The sequence below is a fragment of the Pimephales promelas genome, chromosome 24 (assembly GCF_988280905.1).
Source record: "Pimephales promelas chromosome 24, fPimPro1.hap1.1, whole genome shotgun sequence".
NCBI classification, from domain to species: Eukaryota; Metazoa; Chordata; class Actinopteri; order Cypriniformes; family Leuciscidae; genus Pimephales; species Pimephales promelas.
The window spans coordinates 17,318,268-17,345,772 of NC_142792.1; the positions used below are offsets into that span (position 1 = coordinate 17,318,268).

General features: G+C 43.5%; 1 protein-coding gene across 5 annotated transcripts; it reads left to right on the forward strand.

The window, feature by feature from the left end:
- Positions 1-412: 412 nt before the first annotated feature.
- Positions 413-24,862, forward strand: LOC120477126 (bile acid-CoA:amino acid N-acyltransferase). 5 transcript variants are annotated; one of them, XM_039668532.2, is made up of 13 exons: positions 8,989-9,208; positions 9,357-9,387; positions 9,564-9,663; positions 10,301-10,503; positions 11,057-11,156; positions 11,366-11,556; positions 12,801-12,958; positions 13,112-13,231; positions 13,322-13,404; positions 13,776-13,869; positions 13,971-14,051; positions 22,928-23,069; positions 24,319-24,862. In XM_039668532.2, exons 3-13 carry the CDS (start codon positions 9,647-9,649, stop codon positions 24,444-24,446), a joined length of 1,317 nt encoding a protein of 438 aa, XP_039524466.2. In that variant the 5' UTR covers positions 8,989-9,208; positions 9,357-9,387; positions 9,564-9,646; the 3' UTR covers positions 24,447-24,862. The 5 variants fall into 5 exon arrangements, with proteins under 5 accessions (XP_088983205.1, XP_039524465.2, XP_039524466.2 ...); XM_039668531.2 differs by lacking the exons at positions 8,989-9,208; positions 9,357-9,387 and adding an exon at positions 8,843-8,962; XM_039668533.2 differs by lacking the exon at positions 9,357-9,387.
- Positions 24,863-27,505: the final 2,643 nt, after the last annotated feature.

Here is a 27,505-nt window from a genome sequence, read left to right on the forward strand (position 1 = left end):
TTCCATTGATTAGTCTGCTATTTAGTCTCTTCTGTTTAGTTGCAAGATTATTTTCTCATGTCTACTCATGCTAGCAAGTCACTCTAGTCCAGTGGTTTTCAATCCTGTTGGATCCTTTTGAACCCACTTGGTGACCTGAGCCAGGAGATGACTGGTGAGTAAGAAGATCAGTACAGCATGATTAATGCCAGTTTATCATTCCAGTAATTGGCATGGAGCAACAGGATAAAAGCCACTGAGGAACTGGGGAAGGTGAGAGATAACTTGGTGAACTCCTGTCTGTGTGTGTCTCTGGAGAACAAAGCCAAAGGAACTGTTAAATTGTAGGGTCGGTGTTGGTTTGGTTGAGAGAATTGTTGGAAAAAAGTACACATCTGTCTTCTCCTTGCCCTGAAGAACTGGCAAAACAATTATGAGGAGTTTTACTGCAACATTTTTTAATTCTAAACTTCTGTATATGGCACGTGTGACAGCATTGAAAAAAATAACCTGTGTGAGCAACCTGATATCCTTAAGGTAAGTCATTTGATTTGTATAAATTCACTGTTGAACACATTTCATCTTAGAGTCAAACCCACTAAACACTATCATACTTTACCTCATAGAATTTTTTAAGGGTTTTTACCTAAGGGAAAGGCCATGGCTACCATTTAACATCTAATTTTTGCACATATAATTGTTTCTAAATGGACACTCTAACACAATGATCAGAGTCTGATGTCTAAAACACCTATGATCAGAGTACTGTATATGCCTCCACAACCCGGTCTCATCCCAAGACGTCATATAACTGACGTTTTGGGACGTCTTTTGACCATACGTCAATATTCGCCTTTTTAGGGCCCCCTTAAACGTCGGTAGATGAGGTTATGGGATCCTAACTCTACCCCAGACCTAAACCTAACCCGTCACCTAACTGACGTTAAAGGTAAAGCGTCAGTTGTATGACGGCCCGGGATCGCCATCTACCGACGTTTAAGGGGGCCCTAAAAAGTCGGATATTGACGTATGGTCAAAAAACGTCCCAAGACGTCAGTTATATGACGTCTTGGGATGAGACTGTGTTAGCCTCCATTTACATTCAATTGATCTGAATGGCATCTACATTGTTTTGTGATCAGATTACTCCCCAAACACATTTAGAGGTGGCAGGTGACCAAATTGCCATTAAAAGATTGAACCATAATCTTGCAGAAGATAAATTACCTAAAGCAGAGATGTGGGAGTCATGTTATCATTTTTCATATTTTTCTATTATCATATGTATCTTCAGCAAACAAGTAATACTGCTTAACCCAGCTGGAAACTAAATAAGGTTCGATTTTTTAGATATTGTCAGCCTGACACCTAAACGTGAGATAAAGAATTCAAATCCTTTTGGAATAGTATTCTCCGGCTATCACCCATATTCCATATAAACACAAGCTAAATTAAGCTAAACCTGAAGTAACTTTCAGATTGGTGGTATTTTCAGATGTTTTTTTGGTGGAAGTGAAAAAAAGGTACGTTTCAATCTGTCCTGTAATCTCTGTATAGGACTGTGAGCACTCAGAAGAGGGCATGTCCATTATTCTTTATCCATCCCAGTCGAGGGCTGGTGGACGAGAAGTTTCGGATCGTTGTAACAAATTTACTGCCAAGTCAAAAGGCGACACTACACTCTCTACTTCAAACAGAGGATAAGGACTTCTGGGAGGCATTTGGACACTACGTCAGTGATGAACACGGAACAGTTACAGGTGCGTGGTAGTCTAAATACATGACTTACAAAAGTTACAATGGTAACAACAGTTTTACTGAAATTGTTACTGTTACAATGAAAAGGTGCAGATGACACAGCTCAAATCTCTATTACTTTGAGTTAATGAAACCTCTCATTAAACATGTACCTGTCACAGTGTCTAGATGTGTTCCCTTGTTTGTCCACTAGATGTCCTCCTTCCCCACTGTGTCATTCACTATCTGGAACTGCATTTCCCATCATCCTGTTCTGTCACTTTCTGATCATTGCACTCAGCTGTTCCCCGTAATCATTGTTCCCAGCTGTTCTGTGTTAGTCTTGTTAGAGATGTGTATATATTCCCTGTCTGTGTTAGTATGTGTACGGAGTCGTTGTATTTTGTGTCACACCACTTCATGTCTATGTTAATTTCTAGTTCCTGCTTGTTTGTTTCTTGTTTTGGACTGCTTTGATTATTGACCCTTGCCTGGCTGACTTGGATTTGGATTATTCTTAATAAAATACTGCTTTTGGATTTACCCCAGTTTCCTGTGTGTAGATCGTGACAGAACGACTCCGTCACACCCTAAATCCAGCGGTATGTTTTCAAACTTCTCTTCCCCAGCCACTGAGCGGGAGAGGAGAGATTATTTTCATGGAACCCGTCTAGTCATTTTTCGTGGGACCCGGGGAGGACGCAGAGGAGGAGGTGGTCGAGAAGAAGTTCAACACCACTCTCCACCCTGGCCCCCCTTCGACCCTGGGCCAGTGAGGGACAGCTCAGAGCCAACATCTCACCGTCACAGATGGAGAAGTGGGAGGAAATGCACGTCTGCCCAGCGAGAAACTGTTCATGTCCCGTCTGCCCAGCGAGAGACTGTTCACGTCCCGTCGGCCCAGCGAGAGACTGTTCACGTCCCGTCTGACCAGCGAGAGACTGTTCACGTCCCGTCTGCCCAGCGAGAGACTGTTCACGTCCCATCTGACCAGCGAGAGACTGTTCACGTCCCGTCGGCCCAGCGAGAGACTGTTCACGTCCCGTCTGACCAGCGAGAGACTGTTCACGTCCCGTCTGACCAGCGAGAGACTGTTCACGTCCCGTCTGACCAGCGAGAGACTGTCCAGGTCTCGTCTGCCCAGCGAGAGACTGTTCACGTCTCGTCTGCCCGACGAAAGACTGATCAGGTCCCGTCTGTATCCCTGAGCAGGGACTATCTGGAGCGTCTGATTAAGACGTTGGAGAGACCTGTCCCTGAGCCGGTGCCTGTCCCTGAGCCGGTGCCTGTCCCTGAGCCGGTGCCGGAGCCTGTCCCTGAGCCGGAGCCTGTCCCTGAGCCGGAGCCTGTCCCTGAGCCGGAGCCTGTCCCTGAGCCGGAGCCTGTCCCTGAGCCGGAGCCTGTCCCTGAGCCGGTGCGAGAGACTGTTCCTGAGCCGGTGCTTGTCCCTGAGCCGGTGCCGGTGCCTGTCCCTGAGCCGGTGCCTGTCCCTGTCCCTGAGCTGGAGCTCATGTTGGTTCAGGACCCAGCGTTTTTGTCTGTGTTTGTGTCTGTTCTTGTGACTGTGTCTGTTTTAGTGTCAGTTCCTGAGCCGGCGCCTGTTCCCGAGCTGGAGGCAGAGCCAGCGCCTGAGCCGGTGCCTTTCCCTGAGCCGGTGCCTGTCCCTGAGCCGGTGCCTGTCCCTAAGCCGGTGCGAGAGACTGTCCCTGAGCCAGCACCTGTTCCCGAGCTGGAGGTAGAGCCAGCGCCGGTTCCCGAGCCGGAAGCAGAACCAATGCCTGTTCCTGCGCCGGAGGCAGAGCCAGTGCCTGTTCCTGCGCCGGAGGCAGAGCCAGTGCCTGTTCCTGAGCCGGAGCCGGTGTCTGTGCCCTGGCCGCCCGAAAGGTCTGCTCTGCCCTGGCCGCCCGAGGGGTCTTCACCGCCCTGGCCGCCCGAGGGGTCTTCACCGCCCTGGCCGCCCGAGGGGTCTTCACCGCCCTGGCCGCCCGAGGGGTCTTCACCGCCCTGGCCTACCGAAGGGTCTTCACCGCCCTGGCCACCTGAAGGGTCTTCACCGCCCTGGCCACCCGAGGGGTCTTCACTGCCCTGGCCGCCCGAGGGGTCTTCACTGCCCTGGCCGCCCGAGGGGTCTTCACCGCCCTGGCCGCCCGAGGGGTCTTCACCGCCCTGGCCGCCCGAGGGGTCTTCACCGCCCTGGCCGCCCGAGGGGTCTTCACCGCCCTGGCCACTCGAGGGGTCTGCACCGCCCTGGCCGCCTGATGGACTCTGTGTCTCGCCCTGGCCATCCGTTGGACTCGGTGTCTCGCCCTGGTCCCCGGTTAAGCCCTCACCCCTTGTTCCCGTCTCCCTTCATGGACCTGGCCCACCATCCCTCCCCCTGATCCTCCACCATTCCACCTCTCTCCTGAACTCTCGTGTCATGTTTTTTAATGTTGTCGTGGAGCGTCTGGTAGCCGCTCCGTAGAGGGGGGGTTATGTCACAGTGTCTAGATGTGTTCCCTTGTTTGTCCACTAGATGTCCTCCTTCCCCACTGTGTCATTCACTATCTGGAACTGCATTTCCCATCATCCTGTTCTGTCACTTTCTGATCATTGCACTCAGCTGTTCCCCGTAATCATTGTTCCCAGCTGTTCTGTGTTAGTCTTGTTAGAGATGTGTATATATTCCCTGTCTGTGTTAGTATGTGTACGGAGTCGTTGTATTTTGTGTCACACCACTTCATGTCTATGTTAATTTCTAGTTCCTGCTTGTTTGTTTCTTGTTTTGGACTGCTTTGATTATTGACCCTTGCCTGGCTGACTCGGATTTGGATTATTCTTAATGAAATACTGCTTTTGGATTTACCCCAGTTTCCTGTGTGTAGATCGTGACAGTACCGAGCAGAGTATCTCTCACACTGGCTGTTTCTTAATTCCAAGAACGCAAATACCAAACGCGTTCTCGTGATGATCAGTCCTGCCAGGTGTCCTTGCATAACAAACTCGCAACATGAATCTCTTTAACCTGCCGTCGGCAAAATTTTTTTTTTGATCATATTCAGTGAAATCGACACTAGAATCCGACAGAACAACATAAATAAAGTGGTTTTAGAAAAAATCTGGAGCGTGTTATTTGTTTTGTATTTGTTTTGAAGCATTTAAAATAGTTTTTGGTCCAAACATAGCAAAAACAACGACTTTATTCAGCATTGTATTCTCTTCCGGTTCTGTTGTTATTGCTCGTCCACGATTCAATGACGCTGCTGACGTGTTATCTCGTGCGCCCGAGCTTCGTTTACAGTCTGATGGAGCTTTTTCAAGCTTTTCTACATTGTTTGTATTTTGGTATTGCAATATTTTTTAAAATGGTTCGTAAGTGTGCATGTCGCGGATGTCCTAATCGTTCTAATTGGGCGCACAAGATAACACGTCAGCAGCGCCATTGGAATCGTGAACGAGCAATGACAACAGAACCGGAAGAGAATACAATGAACTAAAAATTCTAACTAGCCCACTCATGTCACATGGACTACTTTGATGATGTCTGTATTGCCTTTATGGACAAGGACAGTATAAGGTACACATTTTCAATGGAGGGACAGAAAGCTCTCGGACTAAATCTAAAATATCTTAAACTGTGTTCCGAAGCTGAACGGAGGTCTTACGGGCTTGGAACGACATGAGGGTGAGTCATTAATGACATAATTTTCATTTTTGGGTGAACTAACCCTTTAATAAAGGCTTCTGCCCATGTGTTCCCCAACACAAAACACACACGTAACACAACAAACACATAAAAACAATCAAATTAATTTTTCTCTAAGAGAGAACCTTTCTACAGAGAGAGATTTTTTCTTAAGAGAGCATCTCTATAAACCCCTGCATGCCATCCCTAGTTCGCCCACTAGAAAATGATAAGCTGATGGTTCTTTTCATTGTTAAATGTATCTTTTCCATAGTTCCATTTCCTGCAGTTTCATTACTGTATGTCACTCACCATTTTACTAAATCACAAACCTAACTAAACTAAACACAAATACATAAATGCAAAGGTAAAATGGTGAGTGACATAATGAAACCGGAAGCAGGAAATGGAACTATGGAAAAGATACATTTAAAAATGAAAAGAACCATACAATATTACCTGTTACATGCTCTAAGAGCTGTACATTTTTCTGTGGCCATGAAAGAGACCCTTTTCTTAGAATAAATTAATAATCAAAAGAGTTTGTTGGATGAACTGATTAAATGATTGTAATATTAATTTAGCTACACAAAGTTAATCCAATTTTCCGACCCAAATATTCATAATTAATCATAACAAGTTATGATTGATTAATAATATTTCTCCTTTGGGCTAACTTGTTACACACATACAGATTTACAATTCACAGCATTTCTCTTGAGCGAACAATGATCAAGAAGACATTAAGTACATGATGTGGATATTCCCTATTCTATATACCTTAGGGACCACAGATGAAAGTTTGGGAGGCACTTATGAAGGAACAGAGCCAATGGGGTTGCTGTGGAGCATGAGACCCGCACCAGGAAGTCCACAAGGACTCAGGTTGATTAGACTAGAACAATATAATAGTGTGTGCTTTGTATTACCAAGTTTAAATTCAGGTTTCTTTTTTATTTGAGGGATTTGACACTCTCTTTTGTGACCTACATACTCTTTACTCCAGAATACGCAAGAGGGATGTTGTTGTTTTTTGACACTTCTTTAGATGGTCAGGCTGGGAGAAAATTGGGCAAGTGAGAAGATCTGTGTGATTTTTACTAGGGGCAAATAATTACAACAATAATAATAATAATGGCTGTGGATCTTTGACAATTACAAATTATTGAAGCTACAGGGGATGCCTGTCAGGACAAAATACAGAGAGCTGTATGCTTCACTGCCTTAGCACAAAGAGGCAATGGATATTTTACTCATTACCTCCAACGGGTACAACATATAAGGATGCAGAGGAAGCATTGAAAGCCTACTTTGTGCCATAAGCTAACATACTAGCTGTCCGGCGCCTCATGAGACAAGAATGTGTTTATCTCATAAATACGTAAGAGGATTTTACTAGAAACTGATCTTTCACTGGGCAGAGCTGTTACAATAGCAAGCCAGATTGATCCTGCAGCCAATCAGAACACTCAAGAACACGCTGTTCCAGAATTACTAATCGCGTCCTCGGGATCATTCTCCTGAGTCGGACTTTGCGTTGGCTTCTTGAAAACGCCTAATGCCAGCGCTTGTTTCTAGTGACAAATATGCCGAGAAGCAAGAACAAGATCTGCTGTCTGTCATCCATTGTTGTTTACTATGTCGCTTTCTTCGCGCGAAAATGACGTCGATCGCTTCTTTCCAGCATACCACGCCTATCAAGTAAGGGGAAACGCAAGCCTGATCATGGTGTACCAGACCTGACCCGTACTGTACCCGTACTGTACCGTACCCCTCAGTGGAAACGAGCCAAAAGTGGTACGGTACGGTTCGGCTTTTTAGTACCATTCACAACTTTTGACAGTGGACACGCAAATAATTGCGTACCGAACCGAACTGTACCGTAATGTACCACTCAGTGGAACTAAACCATAACTTTCCCTAGCAAGCACTACTCAAACAAATAGCGCAATTGAGTGGGTTTACACAAGGGGGTAATCCATTGACCGGAAGTTGAAGCCTCGCGGTCGCTGACATCTTCACTTGCGTTAGCATTCCCATTGACTCCCATTTATTTTGGCGTCAATTTGACAGCGAATAACTTTACATCTGAGGGGTTTGAAGACCCCATTTGTCCTTTATTTATTTCTAAAGAAACACGACAATGTATAAATAGCTCCACTACCTTGTAGCTTATGGCCCCGTAGAAGCAGTTTTAGTGAAAGTAGGCTAACGATTGCGTCATACCCACGCGACTCTCTGTCGCACAGTAGAGAGATTACCGTATGGACATGAGAAGGAAGCTTGCGCGCAATCGGGGAAACGTGGAGGCAAAATGACAAAATAATTAATCAGAATACCTAGCAAAATTGTCTCCTTTTCCTAGCTCATGGACAACTCCTATTCACACTCTCCGTCTCTGCATGTTTCGGAAGGGAATGATTCAGATTTCTCATGCCACAGCACTAGAAAACAGACGGGTCACTCACGTCCCACTACGTAGTCAAGCTCTGTTTGAGTCTGCGCGTCAGGGACGGAAGTGCTAAAAAAACGGGCTTCAATCGTCTCAATGGAGTTCCAATAGGGTTGCCACCTGTCCCGGTTTTAACAGGATTGTCCTTCTTTTTATTAACCTGTCCCGGGAAATTTAAGCACTCTCCCGGGACACTGAATGTCCCAGTTTTTCGAAAGGCTGCGTGAATACGTATGTTCAAAACTGTGTAGTTCGTGGCCGCGTGCACCGGCTCTTCCTATGAGCTAACTAAGCGGCTGCTTAGGTCCCCGCCGTCACTAGGGGGCCCCCTAACTACAGATGGTAGTGGCCGCTCAAAGTGTGGGGAAAAGTTCATCCCGTTGGCGCGCCCCACCTGTCACGTCTCTATTTCCCACCCGAGGGGCGCGCCAACGGGAGGAACTTTTCCATGTCTTTATACCTTTATTCGTTCATGGCGAGTCCGCATCGCATCTTTATCTTTGCAGCGATGCAGAAAACACCAGTTTATTAATAAACAATTAAATGCCTCCTTGCTATTTTTTACACATTCACTTTTGCCGGCTCGTGCGCTTGAGTGCGGCTTTATCATTATCATGTATAGCCTATTTATTTATTAAATCAATTATATAAAGGGGAGATTTGTCCACTAATGGCTTAAATAAGCAACTGATAGTCAACTAGAAAAAACCTTTAGTAGGAAGCAGGGTGGAGCGCGCGACCCTGAGCGGAATGAGCGAGCCGAGGAATCTTCAGAAATGCGCCCTTCGCTCACATGCTTTGATCGGAACAAAGGAATATTGACATAATTATATCTCATACACTGCCCATCATTTTAATCCCATATCAAACACACTATGTTATAGTAGCCACAATAGCCCCCGCCCCCGCCGCCATTTATATGCCTCGGTTTTTTATCAGACATACATAGGGAACCCTAAGCTCCAATGAGATCACTCTGTCCATTTCTTTTACTGTCTATGGGTTTACGCCCAATCTGGCATCCTTGCAGTTGCGTAATGCTTTGTTTGCGTATGGACGTTGGACGGATGAGACATAAAAAAACTGGACTGGACAAAAATACACGTGGAGAGTGGAATGGCTTTCTTGTGGTATGAACTGAACGTCTCATGTTGTCGTTTTTGTGCAGATTATAGACGGCTATAGACGTGTTTTCTTTATGGTCACAATGTGTTGGTGGAGCTGGGATGCGTCTACCCTTCAACATGCTAAATTACGATTTTAGAATTTATCTGAGTAAAAAGTATTTAAATAGAAAATCTACGTTATGCCCTCTAAAATAGTTCAAAGCGACCTTTGGTGATGTAACGTTAAGCGCAGAAACATCTGTGTCAAAGGTAACGTTAACATTTCGTCATCAGTACCCACGAGCTGCTCTCTCACTCAACCAAGGATTTGGACAACAGTCTTATAACTTAGTTAACGTTATATAGATCATATATATTCCATCTATATTCGTATTATTAACACGTTTTTTTTTTTAAGATTTAAAACATTTGGATTAAACCACTTCCAGGTGGGTCTCACTAAAACACCACCGAGCACAACTAACTAACTAACGTTTGTTGATGTACGTTAGCATGGATGGTGTGAACTCTGGTTTTCCTGTGTGGTAACATGTGAAGTTTTCGGGTAAAAACCATCGCTGCTATTTATCATCTATTGTTTTGTATGTTGTTTATGTTATTTCAGACATTATTTTTGTACATACGCTGTTCGGGTCATCGGAAACCCATCACAGAAGCAAGAACACCTGATCGGAGTCGGACTATACCATGTTGGCACCTGTTAGGTAAGTTACAGACATTTCCTCAGGCAAAACCATAAATTAACGTGGTACCTACTTTTTGCCTAACTTTTTTTCAAGACCGTTGAGGCTAATAACAAGTAACAACACTTTATTAACAGCTGCTGTGGGAAATAAAAAAAAAATACCATGATGTGGTGAGCTATCAAAGTTAATATAATTTACTTACCTTTTTATCAAGTGAGACATTTCCTTTCCATGACAATAAATGCTAACTGAATATGTCAAGTTTAAAAAATGATGGAAAAGCACCACAGAGCTATTATAAATGTGGTCAGGACATTGAAAGCAGCGAGAAGAAACTGAGATCTCTTTTAAATATGCACACACACACATACTCATGTAAACACAGACATGCACACACACTCAATAAAGACACGAGTAATGATTAAACATTGAGCACTAAAGTCACCTCAAGGAGACGCAGCTGATCAAATGTGCTGCATTGCTTTTCTTTAGTTTTTCTTATTTAATTACAGGGACAAGCCAAATAGAGGTGCTTTGTACCTGCGTATAATGACAATAAAGATCATTCCATTCTATTCTACACAACAATGCAGTTTAATAGAGAATACGTGACATTGTTCATACACTTTTCAATGTCTCGTTTAATTCTGTTTAGGACTGTGGGCACTGAGAAAGGGACATGTCCACTGCTCTCTGTCCAGCCCTGTCGAGGGCTGTTGGACGAGAAGTTTCAGATTGTCATAATGAATTTACTGCCAAATCAAGAGGTCACGATATACTGTCTACACCAATCAGAAGACAAGGACTTCTGGGAGGCTTTTGGACACTACATCAGTGATGAACATGGAACAGTGACAGGTGAGTGGGACAGTCTGTTGCATAACCCCTAGAAAAGTTACCACAGTAAACAGAGTCCATACCAACATGCACAACATGCACCACCATACCAAAAGTTTGGTGTCAGTGAGATTTTTAAAAATGTTTTTGATAGAAGTCTTATTAAAGGGTACCAATGCTTCATTTATATGATCAAAAGTATAGTAAACGAGTAATAGTATGAAATATTATTACAATTTAAAAGAACTGTTTTCTATTTTAAAATGTAATTTATTCCTGTGATGGATAAAACAGCAACCATTATTTCAGTCTTCAGTGTCACATGGTCCTTCTTAAATCACTGTAATATGCTGATTTTCTGCTCAAGAAGCATTTATTATTATCAATAAGCAATTATTATTAACATTATTTATAATACAGTAAATGACAAATAGCGGAGAATAAACTCGCCCTTACGCATCTGTCCCAGGGAAAAAAAAGTTCAGGCTCAGAATGACACCCCTGATGACAACATAAACCAAACAAATGTTGTAGTGTGCATTTATGACATGATGTGTATCTTGTTGAAATGTAGTGGCAAAAGATGAGAGTTTGGGAGGCACCTATGAAGGCACAGAGCAGATGGGGTTGATATGGAGCATGAGACCCACACCAGGAAGTCGATCTGGACTCAGGTAACCCCTAAACCTACCCTACACCCTAATCTGGGTACAGGCTGCAGTGAGGACATATTTGACTTAATCAGCAATAACCCCACCTTGAGATTTTGCTAATATGTTTTTTTTCTTCTGCCAACTGAATCAAAAATTGTGAAATGTTAGTCTTATTTAAAGTTAACACTTTCTCGTGTATTCTATTAATCTTTCCTTCCCTTTCATTCAAGGTTGCGTAAGAAAAATGTTCTTACACCGATGGTGATTCACATTTCAGTGTACAGTGGGCATCTATCTGAAGGATTTAGCGAGAAAACGCCCCTGGCCACGAGCGTCGCAGAACGCTGGTACGTTGCACCAGGTGTTCAGAGGGTGAACGTCAGGGAGAAACGAGTACGAGGAACTTTATTTCTTCCTCCAGGTATACACAAAATGATGAAATGCATGACATTGATTAAAAATACAATTCGGACATACAGTGTTTTAAATCCACCTTTTCTATGACACCAAGAAGAGTTCTGCACGGGTCCCGCACCTGCAGTGGTTAACAGAACACCCGACCCAATATCCAGCAGAAACACTCATTTCAGTCCGTACCCAACCCGCCCCATTTGGCATAAAAACCACGACCCGAACCACACACACAAAAAAAATTTTCTCATGTAGCTAATGCAATTAATGAAACATTGCATTAAACAACAAGTAAAATACTAGAACAAATAATGTTTAAGTAGGCCAATTTAACTGTAAGCTTAAAGCTAGTAAATATTTAGTAGATTCACTCTGCATTTATCGCGGTCGTCTCTTCTGAAACTCAGCAGTGTTTACCTGGCCGCTGGTCCTCTTTGTAGCAGCACGAAAAAGACTTTTATTATTTTATTATAAATTATACATTTTATTATTTTATTATAAAACTTTTATTCAAATTGTGAATATATTAAATACAAAAAGCGCTCCCTTTAATATAATTAAAATTTCAACCTTGTGATTAAAGGAGTAGTTCACTTTTAAAAAAACTTTTGCTGATAATTTACTCACCCCCATGTCATTCAAGATGTCCATGTCTTTCTTTCTTCAGTCGAAAAGAAATGAAGTTTTTTGATGAAAACATTCAAGGATTTTCTCCATATAATGGACTTCAATGGGAACCAAACGGTTCAAGGTCCAAATGAGAGTTTCAGTGCAGCTTCAAAGGGCTTTAAACGACACCAGGCGATGAATAAGGGTCTTATCTAGCGAAACGATCAGCCATTTAAAAAATAAATAAAAAAGTTTAAGTTTTATAAGCACAAATGCTCGCCTTGCTCTGTTCTGTGATGAGCGTTCGTGACTCTCCTATTCAAACTCGTTCATCAAAATCTTTTTTCGAGTCATGACTTGAAGGGTCCTAGATAAGACCCTTACTCATCGCCTGGTGTCGTTTAAAGTCCTTTGAAGCTGCACTGAAACTCTCAGTTGGACCTTGAACCGTTTGGTTCCCATTGAAGTTTCGGGAACCGTGCCATAAGGTTAAGAGAGAGGTTAAGGAATAGGTTAAGAACTACTTAGAGATAAGAACTTTTTGGGGAACCGGGCCCAGGTCAATATGGAAGAAAAGATCTGTCACTACTTTCTTTAAATCACAACGTTAAATTGCTTGTAATTAACTTGCGGTGTGTTTTTGAGGCCCTGGGCCGTACCCAGGAGTGCTGGACCTTTGGGGAGGAGGTGGTGGTTTGGTCGAGTATCGTTCTGCCCTGCTTGCATCTCATGGCTTTGCGTCCATGGCACTTGATTACTTCGCTCCAGAAGAGCTGAAAACTGTTGATGTGTCGTACTTTGAGGTAATTCATAACTTTTGACAATCTCCGAATGTGGACCAAATTTGACATGACATTCTTGCTGATCTGTAATTGTCATCAGACTTTGTCTTTTAATTTGTTCCCTGTGCATTGCGCTTGTTTCCCACTTACTATGTATATATATTATTCCTGTAGAAAGCATACCAGATTTTACAAAATCATCCAAAGGTACAGAAGGACAATCTGGCAATGTTTGGACTATCTTTTGGAACTGCCATCACATTAAGTATGGCGGCCAACTCAAAAGTCATCAAGGTTCGCTTGACCTGCACACACGAATGAACAGTTATCTACATTATAAATGCAGCTTTTTATTATTTATTTATCCTTTTTACTGTCTTGTAGCCCCAGTGCTGTGTGTGTATCAATGGAAGTCATGTGGTTCCTATTGATAAATCTCTTTTTGAAGTCTTTGAGGAGATAAAAAAGTGAGTGGATTGAACATTAATTCACAACCTGACTGAGGCTCATCGAATGCAATAGTAATAGCAATCGTAGTAATATATTTTTATTTCTCTCCATATTTAATTACATTGTGATTTTTTTTTTTTTTGAAGTCAGGAACTGACAAGGGATTTCCTTATTTGAAATACAAACGAAACACATTATAACTTTTTTTAAATTGTTGAAATTTACTGAATTTGGATAATTGACCTCTTCTGCACACAATTAATTTCGTCTTCCTGTCAAGTTAATTTAACAAATGTCAGAGGACCATAACAAGCCTGGTCATGTGACATCCTACAATTTGGGAAATAGAATTGGATGTTTTTTTAGTAATAAATGATGTTTATTGCAGGCATACGGATAGGATACGTATGAATGAGGAGAACCAGATAATACATAGAGACCTCATTTTGCCGATTCCCTCAGACCCGGCTCTCAAAGTAGACGTGAGTACGACTTTGACATTTCTTTGTTCGTTTACAGTTTGTTTGCATATAATTACTATTATTTGTAATGCCGGTTCTCTATTTTTTTTTAATGCACATAGGTTGGGAGAATAAAGTGTCCTCTTCTGTTGGTGAATGGTGGTGATGATCAGAGCTGGCCTTCTGTTGAATCTGCTGCAGATGTGAGTTATATATATTTCATTTTGTCCAAACATGATACCTCAAAAGCACAGCTAATGGAAGACAATATTAACAATAAACAATGAGACCATTTTAATGGAATGGTTACCAAAAAATTACAATTCCTCTCATATTTCTTTCTCCTTGGTTTTTTCTCTCTCTGTAACAGTGTTATTGATTAATAAAATCTACGAACAAATATTTAACTATATATCTGTTTACTAAATATTAAAGTGTATTAGTAACTAACTAACTATATATTGAAATAAAGATGAAATAAAATAAAATGTAAATATTAGATAAAAAAACTTTTTTTGCCTTGACTTCTAATCGAAATAAAAAGTACTAAAATTACTAAAACTTTAAAACTTTACTAAAAAAGTTAGGGATGCACCGAAATGAAAATTCTTGGCCGAAACCGAAAACCGAAAAAGAGGAAACCAAGGCCGAAAACCGAAACACCGAAAGAAATTATGCCAATTATCAGTATCATTGCATTTATGGCTATGACTGTGTACAAACGTTACTAAAATCAAGGCATTGCAATTGCATAAATTAATATAAAATTTTCAAAGAATAAATCAATTACAAATTATGCAAATATTTATTTAGCACAATGCACAGTATAAAATAAAATTCAAAGTAAAATGTTTTTGATCCCACTCATGTGTACATTAAATAATAATCTAATGGCCTGCAGAAAGGTTTTAAAATTAAATGTTCTCTCATAAAAACAAAGCCGAGTGCGAACTTCTTCTCATCACACCAGCACCCTTTGCACGTCTAAATTAGTTTCTTACATTTTAAAAATTTAGCATACAATAGCATAAAAAGCCTTTTTAAATGAACAAAGGTCCATGATTAATACAAATGTACATGAAACTTAACGAAACATGTTTAGTGAATGTAGAAAATATTTAAGAGAGCATTAATTTAGTTCTATACATATATGTTATATACGTATATATGTTATAACACAGGGAAGTGCTTGGCAGAGTACAGGACGGCCGGGCAGGCGTCGGGTGGGGACAGGCCCCCCTCTTCTGGTCGAACGCATCCAAAGAAGAGAGGAAGGCAATGGTGGCAGCAGAGGTGATGAGAGCTGAACACGAGAGGCTTACCATCAAAGCAGTGTCCCAGGGCCAACAGGGAGGCTGGCTGTCGTGGGAAGGCGTTCTAGACAGGCAGCTGGCTTGGTCTGATGTATGGAAGATTCCTCAGGCCAGGCTAAGTTTTCTTGTCAGAGCAGCATATGACACCTTACCTTGCCCCCGCAACCTCCACCGATGGTTCGGCAATGAGGAATCTTGCCTCCTGTGCAGCACTGCTAATGCGAGCTTCCAACACATCATGTCTGGCTGCAAAACAGCGTTGGCACAGGGGCGCTACAGGTGGAGGCACGACTTGGTGCTGAAGAAGCTCGCTGAGGTAGTGGAAACATGTAGGCAGGAAGCGAATAGCAGGCCCCCGGCCCTAACCGCACATTCCATCCAGTTCGCGAGGGCTGGGGAGAGGGGTAACACCCACCACCGGAAGGACACAAGAAGACTCCTTACACCGGGCAAGGGGTGGACACTAGCAGTCGACCTTGGGAAGCAGCTCCAGTTTCCCAGGGAGATAGTGGAAACGTCGTTGCGTCCAGATCTGGTGCTGTGGTCTGCTGCTTGCAAGGTGGTCCTGATGGTGGAGCTCACAGTCCCATGGGAAGGAGGACTTGAAGCTGCCCATGAGCGGAAGCGGGCCAAATACTCTGATCTGGCTGCAGAGTGCAGGGAGGCTGGTTGGAGGGCAGTCACATACCCTGTGGAGGCGGGGTGCCGGGGGTTCGTGGGCTCCTCAACCTCTCGTCTGCTCCGCGACATGGGTGCAACAGGTATAAGGCACCGGAAAGCCATGAAAGAGCTGGCAGAAGAAGCTGAAAGAGGAAGTTACTGGCTGTGGCTGAGAAGGAAGGCAAAGAATTGGGGTCCAGTCTCCATCTAGGGCATCAGCAGGGGGTGGCAGGGAGAAATCCCTGCCATCGCTCCGCCACCATGAGATGTACTGGGGTTAAAGGAGCGAAACATCCGTGACTGGTGGTCCCCAGCTGATGACCCATTAATGCCCTTTGTAGTGTTCCACAGCATGTACACCTGCGGTACACCTCGATCTCTTAGGCACCGGTGGAGGTGCGACAGGCAGAAATGCCCTGCAGGTTTCACCATCTACCTGTATGTTAAACTAATATCTGGTTTCCAGTGACTGCTGTGTAAGTGCAGTTGGCGGCCAGGAAAGACTGGCGGACGGCAGGAAAGTCTGCACTGGGAGTGGAAGGCTAGTCACCCAATCCACTTGTCCCCGTGGGGACACCCTTAACCTGACTACGAAAACGAATAAAGGAAAACAACCCGGCGGCCCTCCGAGAGGCGGGATGGAAGAAGGGCCAAATCGGACGGATTTCTCGGCAACGATTGGATCGAATATAGACAACGAGACTAAGAGGTTGAGGAAATGCAGGTGTGGGTGGGAGAAGAAGACCACGTTCAGAGGATTACGGATCCATCAGGGAAAGATGAAGTGTGTAGAAGAGAGTCTCCAGCAGCATTGCACTGCCGCACAAGCTGCAGGTAAGACAAGTGGCCTCCAGAGCCGGGTTACACACCACAGTGCTGAGGGATCCACAGCTGAGGAGAGGGAGCAGGAAGTAGAGGGAGGAGATCTAATTGTGGAGAGTGATCCTGTTGAGGGTGGTCTAGCGGAGAGCACATCATTTGGGCCTGATAACCAAGGGCCAGGTTGTAGAGGGGAAAGAAGAGAGCCAGGGCGGAGACAAGCGATCAAGTGGCCAAAAGCCAAGGAAGTGGCAGTGTGGCAAAATCTGGATGTGGATCTTAGTACCATTCTAGATCACTCACTTCGTGGCAACGTCGAGGCCAAGCTCAATCTCATCGGAGACATCTTGTATGAAGAGTGTAGAGGCAGGTTCGGAATAATCTCGGGGAAGAAATGCGCAGGCCCAAGGCCGAAAGGAAGGAGGGAACAACAGATTGAGCAGTTGGTGAAGAGGCGGCGCTAGCTGCGAAAGCAGTGGAGGAAAGCTGAGGAAGAGGAGAAAGAAGGTCTGAAATCACTGTGGAAAGACGTGAAGGAGAGCCTGGCTGGCTTGCGAAGGGCTGAGCGCATTCGTAAGCGCAGGAAACGAAAGGAGAAAGAGAGGAGTGATTTCTTCAAGAATCCCTTCAAGCATGCAAGGCAGCTGCTGGAGGATAGGAGGAGTGGGAAGTTGGAGACAACAAAGGAGGAGCTGGAAAGGCATTTCAGTCAGCAGCTCAGTGATGCTGATAGACTGATTCCTCTGGGTTCCCCGGGGTATGTTCCTCGCCCAGCCCCCCCAGCCGTGCCCTTTAATACTGCACCCCCGAAACTCAGTGAGGTCGCAGATATCATTCGGAAGGCTAGAGCCGCCTCAGCACCAGGCCCCAATGGAATACCCTACAAACTGTACAAGCATTGTCCCGGTGTGCAGAGGATCCTGTGGAAACTCCTAGGAGCAGCATGGAAAAAAGAAGTTGTCCCCGTAGAGTGGCGGAGAGCCCTGTCTGTCCTCATTCCCAAGGAGCAAGACTCAAAGGATATCGACCAGTTTAGGAACATAGCCCTTCTAAACGTAGAAGGAAAGATATTCTTTTCCATCATGGCCAAGAGGATGACCTCGTTTCTTACGCGTAACGGATTTATAGACACCAGCTGTCAGAAGGCGGGCATACCAGGCTTTCCAGGGTGTGTTGAACATTCCTCGGTGATATGGGAACAGATTCAGAGGGCGAAGAGGGAGAAGGGCGATCTGCATGTCGTCTGGTTAGATCTTGCCAACGCCTACGGGTCTGTTCCCCACCAACTTATTACATACGCCCTGGACTTCTTCTATATCCCTGATCCCTGTAAAGGATTGATATCCAGATACTTTGAGGACATCCAGATATGCTGCACACACGAAGACTTCACCACAAAGTGGCAACGACTTGAAGTTGGCATTGCCATGGGGTGCTCAATCTCCCCAATTTTGTTTGTAGCAGCATTTGAGATCATCCTCATTGGGGCAAGGCAGGTGGTTGGAGGAGTGAAGTTGCCATCAGGCCAAAGGCTACCCCCACTGAGAGGGTACATGGATGACGTTACCACCATTCTCCAGACAGCTCCATGCACTGTGAGACTGCTCAAGAGGTTTGACGAACTTGTGGAGTGGGCAAGAATGAGAATCAAACCCTCAAAGTCACGAAGCTTGTCCCTTCAGAAAGGGGTCAGGAGTGACCGCACCATCTTTAGCGCTGGCGGTGAGGAAATCCCCTTGTTGTCAAGCCAGCCTGTTCGGAGCCTCGGCCGAACTTACTCTGCAGACCTTACGGATAAACAGATGGGGAACGCCGTGAAGAAGCAGTTGGCAGATGGCCTTGCCAGGATCAACCTCAGTCAGCTCCCAGGCAAATACAAGGTGTGGTGTTACCAATTCACACTGTACCAAAGAATAATGTGGCCACTCAAGATGAGTGAAGTTCCCTCCTCCACAGTGTGCAAGTTGGATAGTTTGGCAAACTCGTACATAAGGAAATGGCTCGGGCTACCAAGATGCCTTTCTGATGTAGGTCTCTTTGGCAAGACCAAGCTTCAGCTGCCCCTACGTTCCATCAGCGGGGGATATAAACAGGAGAAGGTGCGGTTGATCATGGAACTAAGAGAGTCCACTGACCCTCTGGTGAGAGCTGCGGATGCCCAGGTTCTAACCGGGAGGAAATGGAGGGCCAAGGAGGAAGTGGACCTGGCAATAAGTAGGCTGCAACACAGGGAAGTGCTTGGCAGAGTACAGGACGGCCGGGCAGGCGTCGGGTGGGGACAGGCCCCCCTCTTCTGGTCGAACGCATCCAAAGAAGAGAGGAAGGCAATGGTGGCAGCAGAGGTGATGAGAGCTGAACACGAGAGGCTTACCATCAAAGCAGTGTCCCAGGGCCAACAGGGAGGCTGGCTGTCGTGGGAAGGCGTTCTAGACAGGCAGCTGGCTTGGTCTGATGTATGGAAGATTCCTCAGGCCAGGCTAAGTTTTCTTGTCAGAGCAGCATATGACACCTTACCTTGCCCCCGCAACCTCCACCGATGGTTCGGCAATTAGGAATCTTGCCTCCTGTGCAGCACTGCTAATGCGAGCTTCCAACACATCATGTCTGGCTGCAAAACAGCGTTGGCACAGGGGCGCTACAGGTGGAGGCACGACTTGGTGCTGAAGAAGCTCGCTGAGGTAGTGGAAACATGTAGGCAGGAAGCGAATAGCAGGCCCCCGGCCCTAACCGCACATTCCATCCAGTTCGCGAGGGCTGGGGAGAGGGGTAACACCCACCACCGGAAGGACACAAGAAGACTCCTTACACCGGGCAAGGGGTGGACACTAGCAGTCGACCTTGGGAAGCAGCTCCAGTTTCCCAGGGAGATAGTGGAAACGTCGTTGCGTCCAGATCTGGTGCTGTGGTCTGCTGCTTGCAAGGTGGTCCTGATGGTGGAGCTCACAGTCCCATGGGAAGGAGGACTTGAAGCTGCCCATGAGCGGAAGCGGGCCAAATACTCTGATCTGGCTGCAGAGTGCAGGGAGGCTGGTTGGAGGGCAGTCACATACCCTGTGGAGGTGGGGTGCCGGGGGTTCGTGGGCTCCTCAACCTCTCGTCTGCTCCGCGACATGGGTGCAACAGGTATAAGGCACCGGAAAGCCATGAAAGAGCTGGCAGAAGAAGCTGAAAGAGGAAGTTACTGGCTGTGGCTGAGAAGGAAGGCAAAGAATTGGGGTCCAGTCTCCATCTAGGGCATCAGCAGGGGGTGGCAGGGAGAAATCCCTGCCATCGCTCCGCCACCATGAGATGTACTGGGGTTAAAGGAGCGAAACATCCGTGACTGGTGGTCCCCAGCTGATGACCCATTAATGCCCTTTGTAGTGTTCCACAGCATGTACACCTGCGGTACACCTCGATCTCTTAGGCACCGGTGGAGGTGCGACAGGCAGAAATGCCCTGCAGGTTTCACCATCTACCTGTATGTTAAACTGTTCCCATATATATATTTTTTTGTAATGTCACACAAGTAATAATCTCAGAGTTTACTGGGTTTTACATGATTATTCTTCTTCTCACCGATTCCTAATGGTTAGAGGACAGTTACATGAGTCGTCCCCTGTCGTTTCAAGGAATAGTACGACGGAGAGCGGGTCCAGTATAAACGCCTCGACCGTTTGGAGCGGTGTGTGCGCTGTCTGAGGAGACTCGCGCATACTTTCGCCTATCTCCGCAGCGCGAGTCTCCACAGTTTATACTTGACCCGCTCGCATCCGGAGTCGTTGTCATGGCAGCGCGCATTGTTTAGAGCAGATATAGGTGGATAAACAAGGCTTCCGTCTCCTCGCGGGTTCAGATTCACTGAAATACGTCCGCACCGCAAACATGTTGCTTCAGACAAGCACGTGCAGGTCGCGGTTTCTGTTTGCGTCATCACAACATTTCGGCCGTATTGTTTCGGTGATAAAAGTCTTTCGGCCGAAAACCGAAAATGCACTTTTGGGCCATTTTCGGCCGAAAATTTTCGGTGGCCGAATATTCGGTGCATCCCTAAAAAAAGTTTTAGTAAAGTTTTAAAGTTTACTAAAGTTTATATATATATATATATATATATATATATAGGGCTGTCAAATGGTTAATCGCGATTAATCACATCCAAAATAAAAGTTTGTGTTTACATAATATATGTGGGTGCACTGTGTATAATTATTTTGTATATATATATATATATATATATATATATATATAACACACACATGCATTTAAGAAAAAAAAATATTTATGTGTAAAATATTTATATAATATATAAATTATATATAAATCTATATACAGTATATACATGAAAATATTTCTTAAATATATACAAGCATGTGTGTGTATTTATATAAATCTATATATATATATATATATATATATATATATATATATATATATATATATAATTATACACAGTGCCCCCCATATAGTATGTCAACACAAACTTTTGTTTTGGATGCGATTAATCACGATTAATCGTTTGAAAGCCCTAATATATATTGAAGAACCAAACAGTTTTGGTTACCATTGACGTAAGTCATTCAGGATTGAAAGGACATAAGAGTGAATATATGATGACAGAATTTTCCTTTTTGGGTGAATTGTGTTATCAACTTTGACCAACAGGTGTCACTATCAGTATCTACACAAAATCTAATGCTAAATATTTGTTAGTTAAAGGTGCATTGTGCAACATTTCATGTTAAAAATAGCCGTTTTCTAACCCATACATGCTTAAACAATCGCCTAATGGGCTGAATGAGCCCTTCTCTGATCACTGAGATCGCCTCTATAATCCTGTACAGTAAAATAAATAAGAAGCATTCGGGCTCGAATCTGAGACTGGCCGTGACGTCATGCGCGTTCACGCTCGCCTGGCTATGTCTTGCAAGTAGTGTATTCGCCGCCATTCTCCGTATCAGAGAAGACAACTCGAGCGACACAACTTTAGTCAACTTTCCACAAAAGTAGAAGATGGATTCAAAGGAGCTGTTTAGCCTACACCTGGTAACTTCATGCGGTTTCTGCGATCGGATAGCTATTCGATCGTGAAAAGACCAGGTTGCCCTCCGAAACGCATTAGAGACGGCTCTGAATCCGATCGCTCAATTCACTCGAGGACGTGGTCTGGGCCGTATTCCAGACAAAACTGCACAAGTGTAAATGCATCTGGTTGTTGAAAGCAGGCTATAGGTTATGTCATGTTGCATCACCTCAGAGGATGCCTCACCTATTCATCAAGCCAGCGCGCCGCAATCTATCGCAAATCAAAGTGAAAGTAAGTCGCAGACTCTTAACACTACCATCTTCATTAAAAGTAAAGAAATGAAATGATCTTACCAGGCCTGTTGCCGGTAAGATCTCTCTTATTGCGGTCTTTGCTGATTTTGAAATTAGCCGATGATTAATAAAATGCAGCTCATATCTGTTGCTTTCGGTGACGTGCACTTCATGAATTCTGTATATAGCGCGGGAATTGAAGATCATATCCGTTTTGCAAAAACACATTTATGTGACCAGGTGTAATGGAATCGTTTTGATAAATCAGATAGCTATCCGATCTGAGAAAACGCATCGTGGCCAGGTGTAAACAGCCCCAAAGAGACCGACTTGTAGTTCATTCCAAAACCCAACGCACTGCCTGTCCAGTGCCAGGCGTTGGAATAAGACGAGAGTCAACATCGGGAAGCTTTCAACAAACGGAGAGATCTCCGGTCGGCTCTAGGGCTCAAACGGGTCTTACAAAGTAATAACTTGTTCATGAACGTGTTTCCATAATTATACAATCATACGTGGATACAAAAGCACATAAAACAGTTCAATATGGAGATAGATGGAAACCACCCTGTTTTCCCCTCACACACATATAAGTGTGTACTCGAATGCCTTTCCTTTCATACATTTTAAATGACCTGCAGATTTATAACTGTATTACCTCATTATGACTGTAACAAAAGATGTGTGCCGCACACTGATGCTCCTTTGGTTATGAACAGCTCGTGCAAACGTGCGTGTATGTGTGTGTGAGCGCGCACGCAGTTTCGCTTGTCGCCAGAGGGGGCGTAGTTCTGCAAAAACTCAGATACTTGCGTTTTGCTCCTTTAATGTTATGATGCATAGGTCTGTAAAAAGAAATTTAACTTGCACATTAACTTCGTAGCCTACGATTCAATAGGTGTCATCGTACAGACTAAATACGCCGTACACGCCCCTGTAATGTTCTCAACTATGATTCAATGGTTTGATGTGAATTCGGTCACTTTTATACCCAGATCGAGATGATGATGGAGAAAGCAGGAAATCGGCACTTGTTGACAGTCCTGACATATCCTGATGCGGGTCATCTGATCGAACCACCGTACTCGCCTCACTTCCGAGCAACTAACTTCATCCGGCAAGAAACAAGCGGGAAAAGTAAGCAAAAAATTTTTTTTTTCATATAGGATCAACATTTTTAGAACTTTTTTGTGTCATTTGAATATAGACCTTATGCACCAGAGAAACGTGGACGCCCTCATCTTTAGAATATTGTCTTTGAACTTCGCTCTGTATATTTCTATGGCATCGCTGTCGAGGAGTAATTAGCTGGTGAAGTGGATTTACTTATGTAAAGTTAACAAAAGTTATCATGAGCATTGTAATGTTTATCATAAGCATTGTAAAGCAGATGTCTTAACAAATGTCGACTGGGGATTTTTTTTTTTACGAGCAGTTCATTCATACCATAGACATCATATAGGTAGACGCCCTATCGACCGCTACTGCCTATTGGCACTGACGAGAATTGGAGCCGCCATCTTAAACCGGTCATCCGCTCCGCTCAGTGCAATCTGAATGGCAGGTGAAATGAGCTGTCAGCACATTAAATTAATCATATCTCACTGAATACTGAACTGATTTTCACGCGGGTTTTTTTTTTTTGCTGCAAAGGTCATTCATGTAGCTATGATACAGGACACTTGGTTCGGCGTATTTTAATGTCCATTGTAGGTTAACAGTAATATAATATTCTGATATAAGATATAAAGTGACCAGACACAATATATGTGATGAAGGATATAATGTATTTTATAATTCACACACTATAAATATAATAAAGAAGCAGAAACAGATAGTAGCAGTAAAGTAAGATATTTTAATAAGTTGAAGAAACAGTTTATGATTGACACACGCACATACATACACACGAACAGACACACACACTCTCTCACACACACACACACACAGAACGCAGCCACGAATCCACCGAACGCAGCCACCTGTAATAAAAATTGAGAAGAAGCTTTTCAACGTGTTTGCATCTGTAACGTTAATTTCTAAAAATTAAACTCGGACAACATTAAGCCTATACCTTTTTTATTGTATGTAGATGTAGGAGGGGAAAATGTCGAGACTAAAGCCCTATTCAGATTAACTTTACAAGGGTCACGCAACGAAACTAGGAATACGACCGGTTCAAGATGGCGGCCGGATTTCTCGTTTTCCAGCGGCCAATAGGGTATCTAGTCTCTATATGATATCTATGATTCATACCTATGCAAGATCGCTGTGAAAATACAGACCGGAAGTCAAAAGACAACAAGCGCAACGCTGAAAAGGGGCGGGGCTACATAAGGTCTATAGATCTAAATGTAAGGTGTTGTTGTTGTTATTGTTGCTGCAGTTGTCATGCTATGGGGTGGACAGACCAAACCTCACGCTTACGCACAAGAGGACTCATGGAGCAAGACAATAGCATTTCTGCGCCAGCACCTCTGCTTCAGTTCAAACTTTGCAAAGGCCAAACTGTAGGGGTTTTTTTTCAAGTGGAATGATATATGATTGCCAGCACTTGTTGTTACATTTTGCTTTGGTACCTGCATTAAGGATTACTTTTTATGTGATACATTTGTAGCAGATTTTACATAATTCATTAATTATGTTTGCAATAAAGGGGGGTTATAAATATAGCATTATTACACAGGTTTTGATAACACTAAATAACGAATTACAAGCACAGTTTAGGCTTTTTGAGAACGATTTCTTTGCACACCAGTGATCAAACTACATTTCCTTCAATTTTGTACCGGCGTTTAGATGATTTCATTGTTTCATTTTATTTTGTTTAACTTTCTTTGTTTCTTTTGATTAAAAAGAGTGATTTCTATTTTCTAATGTGAATATCATAATTATTCAGTATTTTAAATAAAAGAATTGATGCAAAAGCCTTAAGGTTTTAATATTTTAGTGATTCTGTAACTACTTGCTGTAAAAAATGAACTTTACATCACTTGTTTTTGTATGCACTGATCAATTGTGGATGATTAAATATGCTGTATTAAAATCCATATCATTTCACAAATGTTGAAGAGTGCAGTGTTTGTGTTTGACAGTTTTTTCTCACCATTAAATTCAGAGATGTCACCACTGTAGTCTGTAACATTGGCTTTGGTGGTACTGACGATATAAAATGGTAATGTCAAATGTGTTCTAACTGCTGTAAAGCAGAGCAAATAATTGTTGTGTATTTGAAATAGTTTTAAAAACGAAAAAGTAATTTTAAATTTGTTCAGTTTTTAGATGTGTGCTGTCTTTTTTAGAGTAAAACATTGATGTGTATCTACATAAACATATACATCGTAGCTAAAGTTAGCTAGTTCTAGTTACTGTATCATTAGCTACCTAACGTCGCTATTTTAGCTAAGAGGTTTTATGGCTATGAATTTTCGAAGGATACTGATAATTGGTGTTACATATGCCAAATAGGAGCACAGTTTCAAGAATAGTGTGAAAAGCGTATCCTAAAAGTTTAATGTTTTGTTTCATGCTATGTTTTTAAGATGCAAGAAACGCATCATGTGTGGTGTTTGGAGCCGCGCCTATGACAAAAAAAATGCTGCTCGCGCCTTAAGATTCACGTTTATCCCAGAGCAGTTAAATATGTTTCAACGGTTTATCCTCCATTCTGCCCCCTAATGCTGTATTGGTAGGCAGCTCGCAATGTTTTGAGACACCGCAAGTGTGTTTGGCGTAATACTGGGATATAGCAGCAGCACTACTCGCGTAATAAATCAGCGTTGTTTATTATCATGGGCGGGAGCTTCGCATCTCCCACGCTACTCACACACACAGACACACTCTCACACAAAGATATTCCAACACTGCTGGAAAACACTGCTAGAGAACAAGAACAACAATGTGGACTTTCCACACTACAGCTCTTATGATATGCAAGTTCTCTTACGAGAGGTTCTATTATCTTGACATATGCATACCAGGCTATAATGTGTTTCGTCAGGATAGAGTTACCAGGGGTGGTGGTGTAGCTATGTATGTTAAAGATCATCTGCAATGTACTGTTGTTCTTTCTAAGTCAGTTCCTAAACAACTCGAACTACTGGTACTAAAGCTTCGGCTTTCAACTACTTTCTCTATCTCTGTTGCTGTTTGCTATAGAGCACCTTCAGCTCCAGCTTCTGCACTCACAGCCTTTAGTCAACTCTTAGCTCCTTATATATCCTCTGAGTTTGTCCTGATGGGTGATCTGAACTGGGACATGGGACTCTAAACCTTACTCAGATGATATCAGAGCCCACCAGACCTAATCATAAATCTCCCGCATCATCCACTCTGATTGACCTTATTTTGACTAACAATCCATCTAATTATCAAACAGGAGTGTTTAGTCAAACAAGTGATCATTGCGCTATTGCATGTATACGTTCTGGCCTTTCATTCAAAAGGCCCCCAGTAATTGTAACCAAGCGCTCTTTGAAAAAACTGGATATGCAAGCCTTTCTCCAAGATGTCGCGGCTGTGCCCTGGGATAGTATTAATTCCTTACCTTACTTGGAAGAGGAAAGGTCTTTTTTTAAAAAACACTTTCAGTCTGATAATGAGTAAGCATGTCCCTCTGAAAAAATCGATACAGTCCTTGGTTCTCCAATGAACTAGCTGAGATTATTTGTCGCAAAAACGCCCCCTGGAAAAAGGCCCGCTCTAACCAATCTCCAGTTGACTGGCTGGCCTTCCATCAATACAGAAAGAAAGCAACACAGGCTATCAGAAATGCCAAAATCTCGCATTTTAAAGAGAAATTCAGCACATGTGGCACTGATGCTAGGGCATTCTGGAAAACAGTCAGGGTAATGGAGAATAAAACTATCTTCCCTCATTTACCAGTTTCTATGTTATTTAACTGAGAAGTCTCGGATGGCCTCACTTCTAAACCATCACTTTATTAATGCAACCCATACAGTTTCAATGTCAAACCAAGATCTTGTATCAATGGACACTTCAGTTACAACCAATGCAGATGCTCAACTTTCTCCATCAGACAAGAGGGGCTTCTCCTTTATGCCTCTTTCCACCTCTGAAGTCCAGGATGAACTCACCAAGCTGAACACAAAGAAATCTGCTGGTCTTGATCCCATGTTCTTAAAAGCAGCGTCCCGCATTATTGCCGCTCCCGTCACTAGACTATTTAACATGTTCCTACAGTTCTCTGAGTTCCCTATTGATTGGAAATCAGCCGCAATTTTTCCCCTCTTCAAAGGGGGTTCTGAATTTGACCCAAATTGTTACCGCCCAATTTCCATTCTACCATGCCTTGCCAAGTTCTGGAGAAGCTTGTACAAAAACAGTTAAATGATTTCCTGGATAAAAATCATATATTATTTAACATGCAATCTGGTTTTCGGACGGGCCATGGGTGCATAACAGCCACCACAAAGGTCCTTGATAATGTAATTAAGGCATTGGACAGCAAGCAGGTCTGTATTGCCACCTTTATGGACCTCGCCAAGGCCTTTGACTCTGTCGTCCATAGGATCCTCTTACATAAGCTTTCGAGTATTTGTCTGTCCTCCTCT

What these genes read in the sequence shown, in the direction of transcription:
- LOC120477126 (XM_089127079.1), top strand. Translation starts at nt 413, where the DNA reads ATGAGGAGTTTTACTGCAACATTTTTTAATTCTAAACTTCTGTATATG. An exon ending in AACTTTATTTCTTCCTCCAG is followed by an intron (nt 11,557 to 12,800) that starts GTATACACAAAA and finishes TGTGTTTTTGAG; the next exon opens with GCCCTGGGCCGTACCCAGGA. An exon ending in ACCCGGCTCTCAAAGTAGAC is followed by an intron (nt 13,870 to 13,970) that starts GTGAGTACGACT and finishes TAATGCACATAG; the next exon opens with GTTGGGAGAATAAAGTGTCC.